Below are 24161 nucleotides of genomic sequence, written 5' to 3'. Positions count from 1 at the left end.
AAAGCATTTTATATCCTTTCTGCGCACGACTAAATCCCAGCGTTAAGTGTATTCGCATTTACATACGCACACACTCATGCACGCATTCATATTGTTTAATGCATTCTATATAGCAGGAATTAATTGAAAAGTAAAATAATGAAAAAAAAACTGATTGAAAATGAAAACCAATAAAAAATGCATGAATTATATGTTGTGTTTTTCGTTAGGTGAACTAAGGTGTTGCGTAAGCTAAACTTAACCCATTTTTCTTTCTTATTACACACAAAGCAACCGAGAATGACTGAAAGGGCGCGACGATCGACGAAAAACTGGAACTAATAGTCCGAGAGAAGAAAAACAAACTCTGATACACGCTTCGCAAATTATCTCAGCCTAACAAAGTGATCACGAACGGACACAGAAATAAAACGAGGTAGATTTTAACAGACCTCCTCAAATGTACACAACAGAATCGGATACAAGAAAAGCACGGCAGGAACGCTCGTTGGAGAAGCATTTAAATACACTTTGATCCGCAATGGCTCTATATACTTCTTGCACCAAAAACTGGAAAAAGAGGGAAATGGAAACCAGCAAACAGAAAAAAGAAGACAAGTGTGTGTAAAAGCAGAACGCGTGAAGGATTATATATATTGATTATAAACGATAAAGCTAACGATGCATGCATGCGCGAGCTACGAAAAGAGAATTGCCAATCGTTAAACCTTTATCTTTTTTGGAAAGAAACAATAGAATGCAACATTTTTTTTAACGGAGGTTCGAATAAATGAATGAAAGCAAATGTATTTTCGATTGTAGATACACGTAAATTTATTGATTTTTTGCTTCTAAACCTCTCACAAACTTTCATTCAATCCCCCTTTCCACCATTTGGTGCCTCAAGGGCTGGCGGTAGTGAAGCCAGCGTATTTGGGTTTGTTTTTTCCCTTCAGAACGTCAATCAGATGAGCTAGAATTGGATTGATGGTTTGTTTTTGATATTTTTGTTCTATCGCTATCATTTGTTTTTTTTTTGTTTTTAATAATTGATGTTGTTAATACTTGCCAAAATTTAATTCTTTTTCAGTTACTTTTGTTTTACACCAGTCGAATTGGCTACATTTGTTGAAATGTGTTCCTTACTTGTCTTCTGTCTTGTTTTTTTTATTATTTTCTCTCACTTATAGAATGTATGCTTATAATTGGATTTATCAGTTGGTTACGTCAAGGACTAAAATTGATGGTTAAAAGTTGATTTTGGCGTTCATTGTTTGTATTGCTGTCGACGGTCGATGTATTTTTGTTGTGGTTTAAAATCGGTACAATTGAGTTTTCACTTGTCTTTCAAACTTTCTTTTACAATTTTTTTTTGTTAACCTTTCTCCTTTTCTCGGTGTCTATAGATTCAATGGCAACATTTTACCGGGACGGGACGACAACGGGAGGTAAGCATACACAGCATCCGCGCATGGGACAACACGCGCAATTTCATCTTGTTTTGTTTTTCCCTTTTTCCAACCCATAATCTCAATTGTGCGTGATGCAGGTTTGCGTTTCGCCTTCATCTTTGGTTTTGCTCGTTCCGAGAGTTGTTCAGAATACCGGACTTGGTGGCCACGGTATTTTAGGCCAGCCTGGCAACTGGTTAACTGGGCCTCTGGGCCGGGTCCGCGTTCAATCTATTCTCGCTTAAATAATTTTAATAAATGATCAACAATTTGTAATATTCTGACTATCTGTTTCCGCACCATCGAGCTATTGTTATGATAAATGGTTTTCCCAAGACACACGGCGGTGTGGGAAAATATGCCTTCCTTCCGCTTGGGAAAGCTAGCTGAACGGTTCTGTTTTTTTTCAATACCCCCTTCCTTTCCTAACCTTGTTAAACATTCGTGACTTAAACTTTACACTTCTTACATCGTATTTTCTTTTAAAACCATCTCACTTATAACTAGAACAAACAAAAGGAAATGGGGAAAGAAACCCGACCTCTAGCTGCCACCTGCGCTCGCTGTGTCCCGTCGTTTCTAACCTTGTTTTCCGATTCACGCAACTATACACACTCACAACTCGTTCATACTTTACGTTTTGCTCAAATCCACGCATTTTCCTACCATTAGCCTACATTCTGTTCGTTTTTCCCCCTCTCTCTCTCTTAGTATTAATTAAACTAATTAAACATTATAGAATCCGCGAAGGACTGCTTCACCGACCAAAAAAAAATAAACAGCTATGATATTACGGTATATCGCTCATGAATAGAATGTTTCCGTTCCAATGTGTTTTGTAGGTTTTGTGTGTGCGTGTGAGTTTTTCTTGTTAATCCTTTCCTACACACCCACCTCCCCCGCTAAGATGGTCCCCGAACGATGCCCTTCCCTCTCCCTTTTCGCGCAAAGGGTGGGGTGGGGCCACCGATCGTTCACCTTCTTAGATCAGCCGCTGTTAATCGTACGCACCGCGATCCTTTTTGTTGATGTCCACGAAGTAGATATCGTCCTGATGCTGCAGCACGTAGTCGATGAACGCGTTGATCGGCCCTATCTCATCCAGTGACATCTGCTCCTGCTTCGGCCAGATGAGGTTCGGCCCGAACACGATCGCCAGGTTGGAGGAGGTCATCTTGTTGAAATCTTTCCGCTCCATGATCTTGCCCAGAAACTCGACCACGTACTTGAACAGCTCGTAGTTTTCCTCCGGTAGCCGCTCGCGCAGCAGCTGCTTGACGTTGCGCGACCGCTGCTCTTCGGTTTTCCACTCGCCGAACTGCGTGATGTCGTCGTACAGCTCGTACGTTAGCAGCGGTTCTTCCAGCTCGCGCAGGAACGTCTTGAGCAGGGAGGCGACGACGTGCGTATCTTCGCTGGACAGTTGCACCTCCTCGCCGGCGTTGATCTTCGTGCGGAGCTCCTTTATCCGGGCGTAGTTGCCCGACCGCCGGAAGATGCCCTCTGTTTCGACCACTGGAAACGGGAAGAAGAGGGATAGAAAGAGAGGTTAAATTTGATGTTAGTCAATCAAAACTGAAATATCTCGAGGTGCTTTACTTCGAGATTATCCTTATTGATCAATTTAAACGATTTATTTCAGTTGAACTAGGGGTCATATTAAAGTCCTCAATTAAGTAACTATGTGAACTGTGAAAAAACAATATTCGGAGACAAATTTAATGAGTTTGCCTAAAGAGTTTACAATATTGGGCACGCCTTCCTTTAATTTTGCAAAATTAAAACACTGATGGTTGAATGGTAGTTGGTTGGAAAATTTAAACAAATGTGTTATTTCAAACAACACATACATATTTTCTTTATGACTAAAAAATGTCGCGAAATTCAAAAAAGAAAAAATGGGGTGATTAGTAAAATTATTAACCCGGGGGGCCCCCCCCCGGGGGGGGGGGGGTGTATCAGATTTATTAGAATAAATCCATGAGTAACGATATCCCTCAGACATTATGATACACCAATTAGTCATTGCAATATATTAAAAAGGAGGGTACGATCAACCGTAATATGTGAGTAATAAAAAACGACCCCGTCCCTTACCATCCGGCAGCGACAGATGATCGACGCACTTTCGCACGATCGGTGGAATACAGTTGAGGCAGGCGCTATTTTCGATGATGAATCGCAGCGACACGCCGAACTGGGCGGACTTTGGGATGGTCTCGAGTGACCGGCTGCTCTTCAGACTAGATTTGCTGGCCCGCAGCGTGTAGCGGGCAGCGTTGTTGATCTTCTCGTCGAACCTGCGTCGGAAGAAAGGCACGAACGAGCGGAACAGTTGCATTAGGATTGTGATCTTCCCAGGGAAAGCGATCTTCCCCGGTAGCTACAAAGTTGGTGCGTAAAAAACAACATACTCTTTGACTGGATCGGGCACCTTCAGTGTGTTGAGACCGAGCGACTGCTTCAGCTCGTCCAGGCTGCTGGTGTAGATGAGTTTGCTTTTGAACTTTTCGCTGATGATCGGCTTGAAGAAGAACCACACCATCCTGATGAACGTTGTCGGGTGTACCTGGGGACGGGACGGAGTCGAAACCCAAAACGCATATAAGCACACCGCAACTTTCTTCCAAAGATCACTCAATAATCTGGCGTCAAACTCACCACGTAGAGTTTTTTCAAATTTTTCTTAAAGCTTCGATCGAGCTCTTTGTAGGAATTCCACAGGAACTGGAGGGCCGGTTTGCTGTTATCCTTCATGCCCTGGTGGAAGTACGCGATGATGTAGTCATTCTGGACGAACTCTTCCATAGATTTGATGATAAAACTGTAACGAACGGGGGACACAAGCATCGAGTTAAATTTCAAACATTATCGAACTCTCGATCACCGCAATGAATTAAACCAAATCACCGAAAAGTAACACTCACAAGTAATCCACTATCAAGCGTCACCACCCGGTTTTTTTTTCTTTTGACAAACTTAAAGTAAAACTTTCTTAAGTATATCTTTCTTATGCAATGGAGTAGTATTAAAACCGCACGTGATCACACGGACCAAACAGATTGTCCCGGAGGATCGACTGAACCTGGATGCGATCAGCTTCAAACGGTCCGGCCGTCTGCCAGCAGATCGACTTCCACACCTTAACGCTAGCTGCCGTTTCGACGTACTGCTGCTGCAGGAGGGATGATTATTTTGTTTAACGACGACGGCCTAGAGACGGCCTACCCCCCGCATTCCCCGAACCGTTACGGTACGCTTTTCTCGGGGAAAAGTAATCTGCAGGCGAGCGAGCGCACGCGTGTATTCGAAGCAAGCAAGCAAGGAAAAAAAGCAGGAAAATCAGGAAAAACAGAACGGGGAGAAAAACGAATGGATTCGTTACACGCGATTCTCGGCGGGAGAGCTAGAGATGGGCGGGAGCGAAACATGGGTGACACAAACGTACAAACCCACAGGCGCACGCACGGAAAAGGGATGGGCGCAAAGATGGGGTTTTAAGACAAGTGCTGCGCCGTGGGTGAGGAAAAGCGATCGCCTCGCCATTCGTTCGCGACGCAAAGGCTAGGAAAAGTCGTAGAGTCAGTGGAAAATGACATAGAAAAGAGCTCGTTCGACAAGAATCCCTCCCTTGACGCCGTGGCTTTGTAACGGCCAGTGTATGAAGGGGCAAAAGGTAACACGAATTCGTTGGAAACGATCACCGTAACCAAAAAAACGTTTAAAAAACCGGTAACGAACTAAACTATCGCTGCGTGGGAAGAGACGTCATCAGCGACCTCCTCCGAACCCGTACTCATGTGGCGCAACTGGCAGGCGCCAGTTGGTTTTTGGCCGGTGAACTAACGCAGGCCTGGTTGCACTTTCGGTTGAAACGGGCTAATGTAAACAAGACGGGAGGTGATGGCGTCTGAAGGAATACCCGCGCGTGCACAACCCGAAAACCCGATCTTCATGGCTTGGGATGTGGTCCCTCGGTGATGTTGCTAATTGATCGGTAATGTGGTCTTGAGCTTTCCCTTCACGTTCTAGGTGAAACAGCTTCGTTGCGAGGACCATTGCACAACATTTAGGGTATGTTTTTTTTTCTCTCGATATATGTTTTGTTTTTTTATGCTGGCATGCTCCTGCCAAGCACATGTGAGCAATATTTTCTTGCGGTCGCACGACCAAGATGAAAGTGTTCGGGACGTTCATCAGATGGTTCGCAACCAAGGCAAAAAAAATAGAAAATCTCCACACTTCACCCGCGGAGTGTTCAAAACTCGAACAAATGATTTATCCGTTCACGCCCATCCGTCACCATTCGGATTCGGTGCGATTTTTCACGCCTCTTCCCGGAACGATCTGTCCGGGAGAGGGTGTGCCATATTTATTTCAGGTTAATTTTTTTCTTCAAGACTCTTCCAAAACACGTTGTAGCAAGAAAGCGAAAGTACTTTTCAGCGAATTTGAGAATTATCATTAGCGCCGTCAGTCTTTTCGAATTTTCTGCGAAACTCCTGCGAAGAATGAAGGATAAATGGTCCACCAGATGGCCGACTAGATCACGCTACGGTTCGCTCTCTGCCACCGAGGACAGTTAGGTGGAAATTCGTTGCATCGTCAAACCGGGACAGCCGCTAGGACGCCGTAGATTCAGGTCAGGGGTACGCAGTAGCCATAATGTGTAAAAGCGATTGGTTCTTAGATCTTAACCCCGTTTTCACCTTTACCGGGAAGTATATCTCATCGGGGGAAATTCCCGCGGAAACGCATATTTACGTCTGGTTTGAAGCAATTCGCCCGAAAAAAAACCGGACCTTGATATACAAATTACGCAAAACTACCTAGACTAATCCGTCCAGTCGAACAGCTCATTCGTCTCATTAGAGCAAAAGAATTGCGTTTCCGTCAAACATAAATAAATAAGCCAGTGGGAACGAATGAGGAAACGGATAACAGATCCCGAATTTCCCAAACAGCATTTGCGTTCCGTGTTATTGCTTTTATTTATTTATTTATTTATTTATCTATCTGTCCCTCTGTCCAACGGGACACTCCTGCCGATCGGATCGGGGCACCGACGACTCGGCGAGGCGCGGCCTAGATGTTGCAAAGGGTGCGAAGACAAACGACACGCGCTCGCGCGCGCTCTTGGGAGCAAAGACTCTTCGACTTGTTTATAATTAAACCGATGACACTATAGTGCGCGTGTTGCATCATCGGGAAACGCGGTTTGTCCACTGTGCCCACTGTGTTGGGGAAGATAGTATGCTTAGGCGGGTGTTGATCATGGTGGTTCCCGGCATGACTCAACGACAAATTGAAGTTTTCTTAGCGCAATAGACAATGGTGTCAACGATGTCTTTCTTTTATGTAGTTTTTTGCATGTTTGTGCGACCGTCAGCAATCTTTTTTTCCCAAAGACGAGTCACTTGAAATGCATTGTAAGACGCACGACTGATAAAAATGCTTCATAAAACATCGTATGCCCACATGCAGGGGCGGATCAAGCGGTACGCAAAGTAAGCGGCCGCGGGAGGCCTCGAGCTGATAGGGGGCCTCGAAGCAGTGAAAAATTTCCTAAAATTTTCAAGCTGCTCTCACAAACAAAATATATCACATATTATGTAAGTAATTGTAAATTCAGAAGACGAAAACAATGTTACAATAACAAAAGCAAAATCATTAATATCGAAAATGGAAAAATATGAAACAATCCTAATGACCATTCTCTGGAACAATATTTTGCAGCGATTCAATGATACTAGTAAATCGCTACAATCTGTAGAATGTGAATTATTTAAAAGTTCGATGTTACTTAAATCGTTAGATCAATTTTTACAGACATTTCGTGATGAAGACAAGAACTATCCATGCGTGTGCAAAGATACAAGGAAGCTTTAGAACCATTTAGAATTTTTTTTGATCGTCACATTTCTTTGGAAGACAAGAGTAAGCCATTAGAATACTTTAAAAATATGTATAAAAATGATATTGATGGCCCTACATTAGAGGCAGAATTGAAACACTTAACTGAATTAATACGAGAAAATGAGAGTAGAACTAATTATAACAAAAATGTAAATATAATGGACATATATAAAATAGCTAGGAGTATGTCATGTACTTTTCCAAACGTAGAAATATTGATTAAGATATTTTCAACATTACCTTTGTCCAATGCATCACATGAACGTTCATTTTCAGTTTTAAAAAGAGTGAAAAATTATTTGCGAAACGCAATTGGAAAAGAAAAGCTTAACAATTTGGCCATTCTCTACATAGAGCAACTAATGGGTTCTATTTCTTCTTCAACTAATAGATGACTTGGCAAGAATAAAGAAAAAAACATATTTAACTACCCGGTATCGCTCAGGATTATTTGTAATATTGAAATATAACATTGTATGTGGTATAAATTTGCTTTGAGATGATGTGATAGTGAGAAATTACGAATATAGAATATGTGGTAGTAATAAAAAAAGCTCTTCGCGCTCCTAGTTTGATCCCAAATTCCAAAAAACACATACAATTTTGTTATTTGGGAGCCTCAAAATTCCTACCGCTTAGGGCCTCCAGTATCCTTGATGCGCCACTGCCCACATGACACGTCGGTACTACGTCAATTTCCAAGGAACACGTTGTTGGGTAAGGATATTTCGCACGGTTTTCTCTTCCACGACACGACAGAATTGCTTTTCTCCCCGCAAGGTCTAGCCACTACTCACTCAATAAAAATATTCGAATTCAGATCCTTCCGCTCCGGCAGCCGGCAGGCGTAGATCGCGATGATGGGCTGGCCCTGCTTGTCCGTGCCGATAAACTCGATGAATTTTCGTCGCTTAAAATCTTTCCGGATGGCATTTTCATCGTGCTGCAATGGCGGGGAGAACATCGGTTAGTACACCGGAAACACGTTCGATTCCGCACGGGGGGGGGACACACACTTACCCCAACCATCGTCAGCTGCTCCTCGTAGTTGTCGGCTTCGAGGGTGGTTTTGATGATTTCGTCGTCCGAGGGAACTTCAAATTCGGCTGTAGTCGATGATGAGATAAAGGAGAGAAAATGTTACTATTAAGTATCGCACTAGGAACGCAGTGAAAGGTCTTCCACCAGTACGATGACGAGCAACGGCACGGCACTGGCAAGAAGGTGTCTGACATCATCCGTCGATACCCGACGGCACCGTTTCGATTCCGGCTCTCTTATCTATACCGAGTATCGTGAGTGGCATGTTGTGTTGGTGGTTAGGTGTGCAAGATAACAAACACACTTGACAAACCGAGGCCCCCGAGGGTGGGCTTGCAAATGGCCAAGAAGTGAATGCAATATATTATTTAATCACCCTACAACAGGTACGTCATATGGTAGCGAAATGTTTTAATTCTTTGCAATTAGCTCAATAATCAAATAACCTTTTTTTAGAATCGTGCAGTAATAAATTTGGCTTATCTGAGTGTTTCAACGATGAAGCGAACAATTTATCAGTCTCCATGATAAGGACATTTTGTCAGCACTTTTGTATATCTTGCATTATTCTCGATCAATACAATACCAATACGAAAATACTTTTTTTTTCGATGGAACATGGTGCATTGCGGGGTCGAAGCATCGAGAAGATGGAGATTAAACCGTTTAGGCAATCAAACATCAACACGGGACGAGGCTGATTACAATCGTGCCCTTTCACCGGGTTAGCATAATTCCGGGTTTCGTCCGCTCGACCAAACAAACCGAAAGGTGAAAAGCGGCCATTAGAAACTGCATCGAAAGCGTGCTCGCCTAATCAAGCCATTTGTACTTGTGCCAACTTTCGGTATTTTTGGCTACTCGGCCGAGCCCGGCCGCCACTGATTGCATTCCGGGATTGAATGGTTGGGAATTTTCGCACGACTTCTGCAGGGGTTTTGATTTTGGAGGATCAACAAGTCAAGCACCCGAGGAAAATAAATGCACGCTGGGTCCCTTGGGTTAAGCGAAGGGATTAAGTTTATGTCCGGCTGCCAAAACTTAAATCGGAAGCCTACGTTACTCCCACATGGGTAAACCTTTCTACACATCGAAAGATTGGATTATGCAAATAAAAAAAAGCACCAGAAAATGCATCCAACTTTAGCGCCAACAGTGGAAAAAATGGCCAACCAGGCGCAAAGGTCACCGATGTCATTGGACCTTCCGGCCTAATGCCACCGAACTGGTCTCGCAAAAACTCACCGGAATAATTGATGTCATCGAACACGGCGGCGGTGCCCGGTTCGGGCGAGGGGTGCGTCAGCTCCGTATCGTCAAACTCCAGGTTCGGCTCGTAGTCGTGCCAATCGGAAAGGCTCGGATGCGGATCCTCGGTGGAATCGATCAATGGTGGATTCAGTGGTGCGCCTGCAAAGTGAAGTGAAACGGTAGAAGGGAGCGGAAAAATTAAAGCATACACACGATAGCACAAAATAGAAAGGTACGTCGTTTGGCTTTCATTTCGGGGGGTTATTTAATTCAAATTTAAATCCACTAAAAGGTTCGTTTGGAAACGAACGGAGGATTGATGGATTGAAAATGTATTTTTGGTGGTGCAAATATTATTGTAAATATTTGTTTTCAAGCCATAATTCGTGCAAATTTTTGGCGAAAACTCTTTTTTCGAAATCATCATCCTTGGGATCATTTTTCAACAACGTTTTATTCAAGAAATGCAGACGGGTTGTTACAATCATTCTACGCATTGTTCCAACAAATCATAGTTTTACTTTAGAAGTATCTAACTACATACCAAAAAATAATCCAGTTCCAAAACCAACGTGGAGCCGTTTTAACCCCCTTATTGGATCAGGTGTAGAGCAAATCGTCTTGACCAAACTTGTAGAACTAGGCGGCGATCGAATTTCAGCCACTGTTTCTTCGGGTATAGAATTTCTTGTCCGGAAACGAATTACAAAATGAGGTTACATAAGGTAAATATTATGTTTCCGGGGCAGAAAAGCGACAAGGTGTTTCCGGGAAGCACAATTCTCTCTATGAAATCGTCAAGCACAAAGAGCGTTTTGCTTTCTTACAGAAAGATTTTGGGAACGTCTTACGAATAATTCTGACAAGCTGTACGTTTGCGTTCGTTGTTATCAAATAGGGTCATGTCGACAGTAATATGTTTAATAACATTATCTGTCCATCCTAATTAAGTGGTGCAGTGATAATCTTCGGTCGAAGCTACCTTCCCAAATGGGGATCAAAAATGAAGCGAACTGGCATAGACGCTAATGATGGCTGAGGTGCGAAGGAAAACGCCACTTCCGAGCCGATAAAGGGCAAGCGAATCGTGTCGGTCTTCGATTGACCTAAATTGACCGACCAACCGGGTGCTTCCGGGCTTCCTAATATCTAAAGTGTCCCCGCTGCGTCATCGACCATCAACCGTTCCGTTCTTCTGAAAATTAGACCGCCACCAGCTGCGTTTGTTTCGAAACTCAGGAACCTTTTTCTTCAGGATTATCCGTATCCGAAAGGGAATGTGACTTATCGCAATGGAAGGGGGAAATGGGGCGAGTTGGAAAAACTATGCGTAGAAACGCCGTGGGAGGTTCATCGTTAAAACGAAACGATCGGTTGACATGATAGAAATTTCTCTTCTTTACAAGTGTCTTAATGATCGGCAAGCAGCGAGAAAAAAGAAACTAACCATTAAATGAAAATTGTCTTCTTCTATTCTAGCTAGGAACGAAATGTTTGAACTTAAAAGCAAAGAGTTCGTCAATGAAAGGTTTCAAAAAAATATCCCAATGCCCGATATATTTAGGAGACGAGTAAACTACTTTTAACCATAACCTCGGGATGTGATAATACATTATCCGAAAGCGATACTAACCCCTCGGCTCGCCCATGACGTAAGCGACCCTTTAAGAAGTGCGTTACCGAATTTCTATAAATAATAGATCGCTGTAATTTGATAGGAAAAACCACTAAACACCCACACCCCCAGCCCCCATCCACTTCACCTCGTCTTCCGAACCGCACGAAAACAAACATGCTGTAAAACATGACACGCCACAAGCTTTTACGATTACACCTTGACGGAGGGAGTGTGGGGCGAGCTGTGCCGACCACGAGACATGGAAAACAAACGGCATTCTCTGTTACCCTTTCTTTTCGGCCCGAGACAAGGTAAGCGGCCGAGAGAAGAGAAAAAAAAACTCTGTATCGATTACGAACCGAGCTTTCATGTGATGCCCACATTTTTCCTTGATGTCTTGCTTTTCCACCGCTATCACGCGCTAATCATGAGCCCACGTGCATTATCGCCCATATCGAAGCAAATCGCCCGTGGGTGCCAGTCCTCCTTCGCGCTGGTTAAGGCCACACTCCATTAGCCATCGTTTGTAATGCAGTTACGGGGTGCATCTCGATTGCAGCGGCGGTGGAGCGAGAAGTGGAATCTCTTTTTACATAAGTGTTGCAACAGAAAATGCATTAAGATGCTTTACATCGGTCGGAAAATGTATTACGGGTAATAGCTTTTAAACTTCTGATGACGTTTATAGTTTCTGATGATGTTGTGTCGCATGAGTTTCGAGAGGAAATGTTTTAGAAATGGTGTGAAGAAATACCTTTTAGCTAAGAATGTTTTTCGAAAAATTGTTCCAAATTATAAGAATTTAAAAATTTCCTACCATTCAACCTATTCCTGATATCTAAATACTCTGCCACGAAACGTTAGAGCTATTTAAAAAAACATGGAAAAGGTTGAAATCGCTCGTGTTCAATAAAAAAACATAACTTGATTTTATTTAAACCAAAATTCATAAGCTATTGTTAGAGAAGCAAATAAGTTTCAACCAACGGGAATATAAATAAGAATGGTGCAGATCCTCCCAACCAAAGGTGGTGTAAACCAAGGGAAATTACTTATTATTTCGTTTACACATTCCGTACCAAAAATAATACCATCAACGTGCGAGTTTAAAAAAGCGATAGAAAAAAGCAATCAATAATTAAGTTAACACTTCCCATTCATCAGCCATCATCATGTTAATCAATAGGTTTCCTCCTGGATAGTATATTTTAAAAAATTATCACATGCTTTTACCCAATTTATTGAGCAATTTAACTCTAAGTACCGAATAGCTTCCCACAAAATAAATAATAAAAAGAGGGATAACAAAATTAAACTGAGGTAAAATTTTAATGTATTACACAAACAAACCCACTGCACGCGCCAAACGCCTTTATTACACACACGCACACACACCCACTCTACGTGAATGTGCGGGGGCCTGCCCTCAAGATGCAGCAGCCTTTTTTTCTTGTAATCGATGTGGGCGGAGGGTGGGTTTTTTTTTTTTTTGGTTTCCAGGCCTGGTTTGTGCGATAATCGCGTTCGCGAAACGAGGAAACAGGAGGAAAACCGCCACGAAACGCGAGCATAACACGTACTCCCCCCACCCCACCTTGCTGCATAAGAAAACTGCACTCGGCCAGCATGTTTCTCCGTTCTCGTGTCTTTTTGTTTTCCTTCCATACATTGCTTCACCGTGACATAAAAACGCGCACACCCGTCTGGATATGGGTGTCTGTCTGTCTGTCTGGGCGACCGCTGGGAGGGGGAGGGTGGATCATGTAACGTCCTTTCGCTACCATTCGCAGCTATTTATTGTGATGTGAAAATTTCAGGTGGCATGAGAGTACTCCATGCTTGGTGGTATTTCCGTTAAGGAGCAGTAGCAACTGAAATATCGATCAAAGAAGGCTCTCCTTGACCGTTCATTTTTTTTACAAACACCTGTATCACTGTGGCCTACAAACAAAACGTCTCTTCGCGTGACAACGCTCACCACCCCGCATACTGGACTCTTCCGGGTCAAACTTGGAACGCAAATGACGCACGTGCCAGCTGGTAGGACACGCTGTCTCAGAGAAGAAAACTCAACATCCCGCCCCGAGTGACAAAAAAAACCTGTTGGTAAACATTTTCGGCACCGACAAGTCCAAACAGAAGCTACTTTGCCATCCACCCACGGAAGAAAGGTTGGGGGTCAACGAGGGCCAACGTAAACAAACTGCATCTCTCAAGCAAATGGACGAGAACTGGGGAGGGCAAATGCTAAATGCCAATGTCACGTCATATCGCCATCAACCCCGCCTGGCCTCGGCGTTTGCTACTCGAGAGCCGAAGGATAAGCGAAACCGTACGTTCATCAATCACTATCGAGAGTGTGTTTGCTGCTGCACTGGCCTTATGAACCTTGGAGAGAAATACATCATCATCATCATCATCGTTATTGTGCACGTCAATAGTAGCATCATCTGCTTCCAGTCCATTATGAAACACTTGAGTGATTTTTCTTATTTCCCTCCCAAAGCAAAGATTCCCTTGGATTTGTTTTAAGGCGCAACTTTCTCTCTCTTTTAATACATCTATTTCCACGAGCGCATCCATGATACTAGGTCGTTTTGGCTGACACAATTTGGACGTCCAGTCCGATGTCAATATTTACACAGGAAGAATCATACCCGGTTGCAGGAAAGCAGATATTTGTGATTTCCCCTCCTCCAAAGCCTCTCGGCAGTTAACATTTTCCTTGCGAGATCATTTTGGCTGTCTCAATCGAAAATGTTTACACCATATGGCCCTCACAAAACAACAACCACATAAAAAACCCCCGCCCCAGCTCGGGGTTACAGGGAAAATGCCAAGAACAAACGCATGGAATGACGTCAAGAAGAAAATCTCCGTTGGAACGTTGGATGCCCCAACAACAAGAATCCCCCCCAAAAAAAAAGATGATTTATTTTTCAAGCAATTTACACGTCCACAAAGATACCGGCTTGAGGAAGAATTATGGCTCCATTTCGTTATGATGCATTTGCTGTTGAAACGTTAGATAAGATTTTTCTTTATTTTCAAGTGAAACGAAGTGTTCAAAAAAAGTGATCTGGTTTTCCCAGACGAAGCTCAAAGTAAAAAAAAAATCAAATAGTTTGATCTCATGTCAAAAATGTGTTCATACGTTTCTGTTTCTAATCGGTGAAAAAAAAAACAGCGTACCCATTTGTACGAACCCTTCCCGGGTGCAAGGGACAAGTCTAGGGCACAACCCCTTCGTTGAACTCAACGACCCTCCGGAGGCCATGCAAACCTCGGTCGATTTTCTAACACTCGTACGTGAGCAACCCCTGCGCGTTGGAGTTTGGACCGAAAAAATCGCCGCGAAAAGTAAAGTGATTAGATTATTTATTTATTTTTCCTAACCTTCCGTGGCCTCCGGGTGTTTCTTCGATTTGCTTTCAACCCTCCGACGCGGGTAAGGTGGTAGTGTTTTCCGTTCCCGAGGGAAACCCCCCCCCCCCCCCCCCCCTCCAAGGGTAACGTCAACGAGGCGCCGTACACGCAACACGTATCCTGTGGGGTTTGGGTAGAAGAGGGTTCGGTTCGGTTCAGTTTTGCCCTTCTATGTACTCTGAAGCCTGAAACCTACCATAATTCACACCGCGGCCACGTGTTGGATGTCGTGGTAAGGGAACTCGGACGAAGTCTCGGCGCAAGACAGCGCGGGGCTCTCTTTCGGCGAATTGGAACATTTATCTTTGCGATTCACATTTGCACGAAATTGCAGCCAGCGATCATGCACGCGACACGGACAAACAGTGAATCATTTTCATCGTGGCTGGATTAGTGCTTTCGAAAACCCTAAGGGTCATCTCGGAGTCGGAGGATTTGTTTGCGCCCTCCTTTGTCGCCCTCTAGCGGCCCAAAAATCGCACATATTTATTTAGCAATCACTTTTTCGGCCCAACTCCAGCGCGGAGGGGAGATCCCTAGGCCAAGATAGCGATGTCGAGTGGAAGCGGGCAATATCTTAATGTATTTTCCCAATATTTTGTTCCGTGATTAATGGTCTCATGTCGAGGAGGGGAACGTATATCTCGGAGTTACCATCGCGGGGGATTGGGTTGACTAATTCAATTCTTGGATTTTTTAATGATTAATTTAACATTTTAGGAAATAGCCTAGCCGTTTTTTTTTCTCCATTCGAAAGTAAGTAAACTGCCTTTGGCACATGACTGTTTAGCAAGTCAAGAAGGCAAGCGACAGTGCACTAGCACCATTTGATTGACGCCAAGGAGCAGAGTATAACGATGCTAATCATTGTTATAGTGTTGACTGAAGAAAGCCCTTTTTCTACCATCTCACTCCATAGGGAACTGGGGAGATGGAAGCGGGGATGCTTCAAGTGAACTCAAACAAAATAAACCACTCGGCGGTGATGGAGAAGGCCAGCGTGGACCCGTGCGACCAAAGTAAAGCTGATGCGCCAGGCAATGATACTGTTTACGACAGGCAGAGGAGTTGATTATGGCGTCGGACGATGATGTTGGACATCTTTCCTACAATTTCCACCAACATCAAACAGACGAAATAGGGCTAGGGTATTCGCCCCGGACAGTATTATTGCTCTTGAGCCGCGAATTGAGCCAGGTTTTCTTTTGTCTGGCTTTTCGCCCGGGAACGGCCGTGTGTGTGTTTTGCTTCAATCATTGATTTATTTCACACGAAGAAAATTGCCACCTAACCATTCATTTCCTCGGGGCAAAAAGGCGCCCATCATGAGCTAGTGATGAGGCGCCCCATATCGCGGTGTTTGATTGGTTTACGACCACTAATGTCCAGCGCTTCCGGTATGTCACTTCCGACAAGCGCCTCATTCTCAGCGCTCAGCTTGATCGCCATGAAATGAGATCGGCGGTTTCTCCGGATGACAGAGTGTAAACTCCCTTACACTGCGCTATCTAATTTAATATCCCGAGGTGAGCGAAAGAATGGCGATTTTTAACGGATGATCTTTTTATGATTGAATTATTGCTAGTTTAAAGAAAAACTCTATACAACGTAGACAACCTCAATAAATCATTGAGTGAACATTAAACTCGAACTCGAGGTTATCTTTCCGTCATTCTCATCTGCTGTTTGAGACATTTAAATTCTTATGATATAACTAATTTTTATTTATTCTCTTAAATTATTAATATTCTACCAGTTTCATCATGAATAATATCGATTTAGCATTTTTCACTACAACCAATGATAAACAAAATCCAAACTTAATATTTACAACTGCTGCTTCATACAACAATCGTTCTAAATACGTTTTCTTCTCTCAGGTATGTCTTTATTCGAATAACAATAGCTTCGCAAATTACCAAAAAACCGGTGGGCTTTAATGCGCACCCCGTTTCGCAGAGGAAACGGAAAAGCTTCTCCGCAAGGGCCCCCACAGGCTGTCGTCAAATAGACACGCGTCCATAAAGCCGGTGGCTTACCGGTTCCGGAATAATTTTGCCTTCACTACACCGCCAAGCTACGCCGAAGACGCCCAAACTTGAGGTGTTGCATATTTATGAACATCCAACCGATCCAGCACGGAGTTTACTCGTCGCGGAAACGTAAAGCGAAACAGTGTGTACGGTGTTTTTTTTGGAAGGAGTTTAGCGGATGGAATTGTAACTGGAATGAAGACTTTTGCTGGGTTTTTGACGGGTTTCGTTTGCACAACCACCAAACATAAAATAAATTAAAATTAAAAACTATGTTCCACCTGGCTGTGCCGCAAAAGTTTGATTGCAAGATTTCAGCGTGTACCGCAACAGCTTGGTCGGGGTTCCTCCACATAAAGCATAAACATGAGCAGTATACAAACGATTGCTTCATAGCATTACCACCAATTTAATCCAATATTCTCCCCGGTGGAAGGAGCATTAATTTCGTGTAAAACAAGGAAAGTGTTTCACGGGTGTAACGCATACAAAAACTTTATCGATCACAACCCATCCCATTTTCCCATCCCCCCCACGGAGGGGAAACTTCCCCAACCTGTTCTCGGCAGCTTTGGTATTTTCAATTTTTTTCGTGAGCAATTCAAACACATCCCCTGCTAGCTACCTTAAACACCTTTTCCCTTTCTGTAGAGAAACTCTACCAGCAGCACCGGATGGTGTCGGAGGAGGCCAAGGTTAACGAACAAATTCAACCGATTAACATATGACCTTCCACAGAGGCGAGGATTCGTGTAACGGCACTGAATGCCAACGATCAGGGGGAATGTATTTAATGTCCGGCAGCTCCCGGTACGCCTTGGGAAAAGGTTACCAGGCACTTGAAGTGGCCAGCCGACATTCTTTTCTCACTTTCAGTTTTTTTTTGGATTGAAGTGGGAAACGATCACGAGTGGGGGCACAACAACGGGTTTATAATTAGTCCGGTATTTAGTTAGCAGGAGCATTTTTTTTTAATATATCACAAAAATATGCCAACAGTTAATTTAAAGTTTGGACAAACATAGCTGATGACAATTGTAAACTATCATTTAAATTCAATTCCTTTTCATAATTTTACATGGTTTTCCCTAGTTGACCCGTCAATAACAACGTTCCCAATTTCACACCTTCTACTTCATCCGTATTTACAACATTTGCAAACAATTTTACACATTACCCGTGACGTAGAGCGACATGGTAACATGCCTTATCGTAACTATTCTGCAATTACCGACTCGACTTTTCGCGCCCAACCATCCGACAAACCATCCACAACCCACTCCGGGCTTTTGAGTCCGGGCGAACCAAAGGGCGAGGGGACATTTCTGCATTGGGAACGGGATAGTTTTGTTCCGTTTTTATAAATTTGTTTCGTTTGCACGCCGCCAGAAAAGCGTCAGCCCGATGCGTATGTGTGTCACCATGGCCGGCATCGGTACGGAACGGAGTCGTCTGCGAAGTAAAACCGCCGTTCCGGTGGCTAATCATCATGCGTCAGTGACAGTTAGATAGTTGTCGTTTTTTCTACCGGCAACCGGAACAAGCGGTCGGGGCGAAACGATGGCGGGGAGAATCGGGACAAACCGAACTCCGACGAAGGTGGTTCCCGGAGCCGTTGGAATGCGACGCATGGCAGGCAAGTGTCGTTCGGTGTGCGGAGTACGATGTTGATAGTGAACTGGTCTCTCCGGAAGAGCAAAAAACGGGGAATGTTTTTACGACCAACAAAGAAGTGCACGAGTCACCGTGAATTTTCTTCAACACAGCTGGGGTGTTTTTATTTCTTAGATAAATTTCTCACCACTTACGTTTCATTATGCATTTTACAATCGACAGTAAAATGCATCTCGCTGCGGCGCACGATCAGCATTCGTATCACTCACGTACTTGCGCTTCCGTTGTTGCAGATGATAAGCAATGGGGGAGCGGGACAAGAAAGAAAGCGCGACCACTTCCAATCTTCTCACCCAACGTTATCTGCGGACTGCGGAAGTGGGCAACCACCAAGAAACGCGATTGTTGAACCTTAACACAGGTACGGTTAATCCGGTACGCGCCTCGTACAACCTTAACCCTTAAGCGCATCGCTCAAAGAAAACCTTCCACCTCTCAAGTGAAGCCTACCGAGGGGATCTTCAACTCCGAAGTGTGTTTCATGTTGCTCATTGAGGCATTTATCACGATCAATCACTTCTAAAGACTTAGACATTAGGGAACCGCCTTGATCAGTTTTCTTTAAAATCGTGTCTTGCTTCTGTTGTTATTTAAATATTTATCTATTAGTATTTCGTATAAGCTGTTGTCATATTTCCAATAATTTCATCTAATTTTGATTTCTATTTCAAATTATCAAATGTTTGAGCTCTCTATTTTTTATTTAAATTACCAATTTTTTTTTAAATAATAATTTTGTATTGTAAATGTATTATATTATTGTGTATGTTTTGTGTATTGTTTTACAAACAATTGTAAATGACAAACAAAAAATCACTGCTTTTCGAGAAAGTTCAGTTTTTTCAAAGAAAATTGTAGACTGTTAATGCCAATAATTTTAGTCGTTGCGTTTTCGAGTTTTTTTTAAAAAAAAACTGGAATAATAAGTGCAAGGCTCATAATTTGAGATTTAACATTCTTTCTCCGTTTTATTCATCGTTCGACAAACAACATCATCTCCTCCTTGCGGTGAAAACAGCTCCTGGTGTTCAAAGAAGATTAAAAAGAGTTTTGCAAAAAGCTGTTCATTCAAGATTGCATTCAAACAAAAATACTCATTTATGAATGCATTTTTCGCATGATCTCTCTGAAGCGGGTTTATGGCAGCTTCAGTAAAAGTTAAGTTAAAACAATAAATTTGAGCTGTGAAGTTTGCATGAACGACCAATTAGCTTTCCAGATTACTAATGAAATTACTATTTCAATTTTGATAAAGAAAATTGAAATCATAAACTTACTCTCACCACCGTGTTCCCTCTTTCCTTCACAGCGCAATGACTCGGATCAATAATCATTGAAAAATGGGTAATAAACAGTGCGGACAACGCGAGAGAAAATAAAGTCACAGCCATTCAGACGATTCGCCATCGTGGATGAAACTCTCCAAAAGAAGTAATTATACTTATTTTGTGTTTTTCTTTTGCTTTTAAAACTTATCCAGGACAGTCAATTCATCTAACGCAGTCCTCCTCTACGGCGAAGAAAAAGAGCGTGGCCTTTCAAACGTCGTTTCAACGCGGGTTCGCAATAAAGCACCGTTCCAATTAAGCTGGGCCGAACGTACCCAAAGTCTTATCTATTAGCGATTTCGCCGCTTCCCAGTGCCATACACACGTACACATGCACAACAATCGGCAAAAGCGCGGAAAAGCCCTCTTTCGGAAGCGCTAAAGGTTGAGAAAATCGACCGCCTAGGACGGATTCGGAGGTAGGCAAACCTGCCCCCAACAGCGGGTATTAGACGTCACCACCCCTCGCCACTCGTAATCGTAACGCTTTCTTCATCCATTGGGCAAAAAAAGGAGGAAAAGTTTAGCTTGAGTCTGCGAAGCCATGGGGGTTGAAAAAAATTGCGCCCCTTACCGTTTGATTCCCCGACGGGAACCTTTCACCCAACCTTGACTCAAACTTCACCGGGTGGCGAGGTCCACGGTCGTAAAATTATCTTGCCGACGAGCGGAACGATCGCAGGTGGAAAACCGAAACGGGTGCCGAAAGCTCGGCAATAATGGAAACTGACTTTGCGAGCCGCCAGGGAGGACCACACGTTGGGAAGATACTATCTATTTTAATCTAATGTAGTCTAAATATATGCAGGAATGGCATGAATTGAGAAGATTAAAAGATTTTAAACGAAACAATCCATACAACACGGAATGGGTCGATGTTGCTCTAGCTTAAATTTAACAGGATATGCATACTTATAAATTAACAAATAACTTTCCTCTTAATTTTTACTATCCAAGCTTTTTCTTTTATCCAATGCATAAGTTTTTGTGTTACGTGGACCTTATTTGATATGGTGCAATTTACAATGTTTAAAATCAGTGCACAATATTAAAATGAAGATTTGACTACATGGTCACATCAATGATTCTCAACCAAATTAAATAAATACTAAACCAGTCTAAAACAAACCTCAGTTCCTCAGATTCTGAAGAATTTTATGTGATTGAAAAAATATTATCACAAATATCTATAATCAAAAGGAAATTAATATACTTCCTCAAGACACTGAATTACAACACAAAAGGATACGCGGAATTGAATTGTTTGGCCACTTCTACAAATATAGATTCGACCCTTAAACATGTTTTTAAGCATGTAAAATAGATTTGAATCCGGTCTCTGCAATTAGCTAATGCATAATCTAATGAAAAGACCAGAGTAAAACAACAGTGTCTCTAACTCGCCGGGATAATTATGGAGCACTTTAGTTTAGATACAAGACACAGCCAGTGCCCGCATTCCGCAGCCGTTGGAGATCGTGTGCGATGCCATTGGAATGCCACGAAAGTTTGGCTTCAAAATAACGCTCGTTGGGAAGCGTGCCAAGAGGGAACAAGTGCTCGACTGCATTAGAATAGAACCACAAAATTTTACCCCATAACACGCGATTGGGTTAACCGCTGGTGTGTAACTGGGCCCTGGGAAATACGTTAATCAACAACGTTAATGTGGGCAGACTTTTCTTCTTCTAGCTATGATGCACCAAAACCGTTAATCTTCTCTGCTTGCCTTTCGCAATCGAATGTTAGTGTCAAAAACTTTTCCCCCGTTTCAACAGTGTGGATGAAGTTTTCTCATGTCACCCGAGCGTAGAAGATGTTTCTCAACAAGTTGTTCGCTAGCGATCGGCGACCTTGGGTGCGAAAATGTTCCGACCACATGTTCCGGTCTCCATGTGGTAGGTGCGACACCATCTCGAATCGATCAGCGCGCGGTGGAAGTTTTGTTTACACAATTGCTGCCCCGTGGATGCTGCTTTTCGAGCTTTCCTGCTAGCATTCAACGTGTGGGACGCGTCATCCGCGCCACGATGATCATTCCTCCCTCCGCTGGGGCTGCAAAACAGAAGAGATTCGTCATCCCAGCAGAGCCCCACGCGGATGCTATACGTGGTTGTGTCACATGGTGCGATCGCGTTGTAGAATGAATTTGTTTACGTGTGATTCCACTTGATCAAGGCGCAAACAAAGCAATCGACGAAGGCTGACGTGGTCGGGCAGCGAAAAATATGGTCAAGGAACGCCCGGAACCAAGGAAATGTTTGCCTCAACCGACCCTACAGGTTATCGTTATATTCCTGTGTTTGCTGAATTTGATTATACAATTCATTAAGCTCAAGGGTGCGTGATTTTCTTTTTCTTACCTGGTAGCTTTATCGGTAATCCCGTGTTGGCCTGCTGATCGACGACAGTGGTATTCATTGTATCGACTTTCTTGCTGACGATCGTGTGCGTTGAATGTTCCGCGACGATCGGCGGTTGTTGCTTTTACTCCTTAAGCTGCTACGACTACTGTTGCTGTTCGCTGATAAGAACGTGTCGTATCAACTACATGCACTGTTCTTCAAACGTCGGTTGTCAAATGGTATCCCTTTGAAGCGGCCCGGTCGAAGGAAACCAAGGATAGTAAAATGCTGCGTTTTCGTCGCCAACTGCGCTGTGCGTTTGTACTTTACACGTTTCAAGGTTTTTTCACTACATATTTTCACCACACTTGCCAAATATCGATCGAGAGCGATCGGGTGTTGATTTTATTGATTTATTTTCACATCCTTGTTTACATGGAACTGCACAGAGAAGCTCAGAGTTACACGAGCTGAAATTGGGAATCAAAGAAATGACAACACTACGACAGAACTTTGAAAACCTTGCATTGTAGTAAATGGGGCAAGGCAAAGACGAACACTTAGGCAGCGCTCTGTGAGCTATCGAACAAGACAAACACGACAAACACGACAAAAAAAAAACGATCAAATCCATGCAATCATATGGAGGTGCTCTGTCAACCTGCATCGAACATGTCAGACAAACACGACACAGAACAAAACAGTTTGATTTTGTCGTGCAGGGCTGTATCCCACTGTGAAACTGTTATACCTTGTGTATTCTGCTACCTTGCTGCTTGGATGAGTGACAGTTCTTCACGACAATTCGCAGAGCACCTTTCCGACAGTGTCGTGTTTGTCTGGTTTGTTGGACTGTTCACAGAGCGCTGCCTTATGCTGATGGACACTCGCGAGTCACGATGGTTTCAAACGGCATCAACTGGCGCTGCCCTTTTTTGGTTACGCGGTCGCGCGCACAAATCAACCACACAAAAATGGTGAATGGCGGTATGCAATCGAGCACGCGAAAAAAAAAGTTAACACACGCACGAGAAGAGATTGCAGCTGACTGAAGTGACACGAGATCCGCGAACTTGGAAGGTCGCCCGGTCTGCGGTGACGACAAGACGGGCTCTGGATTAAAAAGGTCGATTAATCGATTGCTGCTATGAGACTAACTCATTGACTTCTCGTGGGAGAAAATATGATGAGGGTTTGAGTACAGGAAGCGAAGACGACGTCATTCGTCCAATGGTTTCTTTGATGCGTCAAGACGCCTGCATCGAGACAACGACCGATTTAAAGGGCAACGCACCAAGGCACTTTTGGGAGACGTAATTTATTGATAGAATTACCAGTAGGAACATTTTGATAATGGGAAATCTCAATCCGCTAACTCTCTCAAATAAATTAAATGCTATTAGTTTTCCTACCGGACAATAATTTAGCACTTTAGCACGACGATAACAATAAGGGTACAGACACAATTGATTAATCAACACGCCCAGTTCCACCATCCGATCGGCACCAACCCTCTCCGTAAACCGAACAACCTCGCGTGCTAGACCTAGTCAGAAACAAAACTAATTCGTTCAGCAACACACCCCACACCATTGGTTGTAGCAGGATTTGCGGAGATTTCCTTTTCTTGCTCAACAAAGAAGGGGTCGATTTAGATATCCTTCATTGTTATCGCAATGGTGCGCTAATGGTAAAACTGCAGCGAGCGGACCTCAGGACCTGAGCTTCCCTATTTCACTTTAAGTTGGTAGGTTTAGAGGTTTTGGGCTACGCGTTCCACGTTCGCGCTGTTTGGAAAAGGAATCACTTTCACAGAGGTTAAAGGCCCCCAGGGCAAGAACTGAATCGAAGGCATACCAACCAACTCCCTGCAACGAACGGTCCGCGAAAATGCCACACGGTATCGAACGAACAACGCGAGCGAAGAAACTAAAACGCCCTCCGCGGACAAAACACGTTCGACGACTTTACCACCCTCCGTGATACAACGGCGCAGCACTGGGCAGGTAAAGTTACGAATAGTGTGGAAAGCAAATGAAAAGCGATGATTGTCGTCTGTAGTGGTGCTGATATGCCAAAGCCACGCGAAACACGAATTG

The 24161-nt window shown here is 43.5% G+C and overlaps 1 protein-coding gene across 2 annotated transcripts; it reads right to left on the bottom strand.

The window, feature by feature from the left end:
- Positions 1-2395: 2395 nt before the first annotated feature.
- LOC131285277 (rho GTPase-activating protein 68F) lies at positions 2396-24025 on the bottom strand. Of its 2 annotated transcripts, XM_058314133.1 has the most exons (9): positions 23920-24025; positions 22081-22532; positions 9633-9797; positions 8367-8452; positions 8144-8289; positions 4092-4254; positions 3845-3999; positions 3528-3730; positions 2396-2945 (listed from the first exon to the last, which is right to left on the bottom strand). In XM_058314133.1, exons 2-9 carry the CDS (start codon positions 22136-22138, stop codon positions 2428-2430), a joined length of 1494 nt encoding a protein of 497 aa, XP_058170116.1. In that variant the 5' UTR covers positions 22139-22532; positions 23920-24025; the 3' UTR covers positions 2396-2427. The 2 variants fall into 2 exon arrangements, with proteins under 2 accessions (XP_058170116.1, XP_058170123.1); XM_058314140.1 differs by lacking the exon at positions 9633-9797.
- Positions 24026-24161: the final 136 nt, after the last annotated feature.

The sequence above is a fragment of the Anopheles ziemanni genome, chromosome 2, assembly GCF_943734765.1.
Source record: "Anopheles ziemanni chromosome 2, idAnoZiCoDA_A2_x.2, whole genome shotgun sequence".
NCBI lineage: Eukaryota > Metazoa > Arthropoda > Insecta > Diptera > Culicidae > Anopheles > Anopheles ziemanni.
This window is presented reverse-complemented; position numbering and strand designations above follow the sequence as displayed.

Coding starts and splice junctions, on each gene's coding strand:
- LOC131285277 (XM_058314133.1), bottom strand. CDS start 22,138: ATGAATACCACTGTCGTCGATCAGCAGGCCAACACGGGATTACCGATA. Junction 8,453..9,632: donor CGATGACATCAATTATTCCG/GTGAGTTTTTGC, acceptor CATCGACTACAG/CCGAATTTGAAGTTCCCTCG. Junction 4,000..4,091: donor ATTTGAAAAAACTCTACGTG/GTGAGTTTGACG, acceptor TCCCGTCCCCAG/GTACACCCGACAACGTTCAT.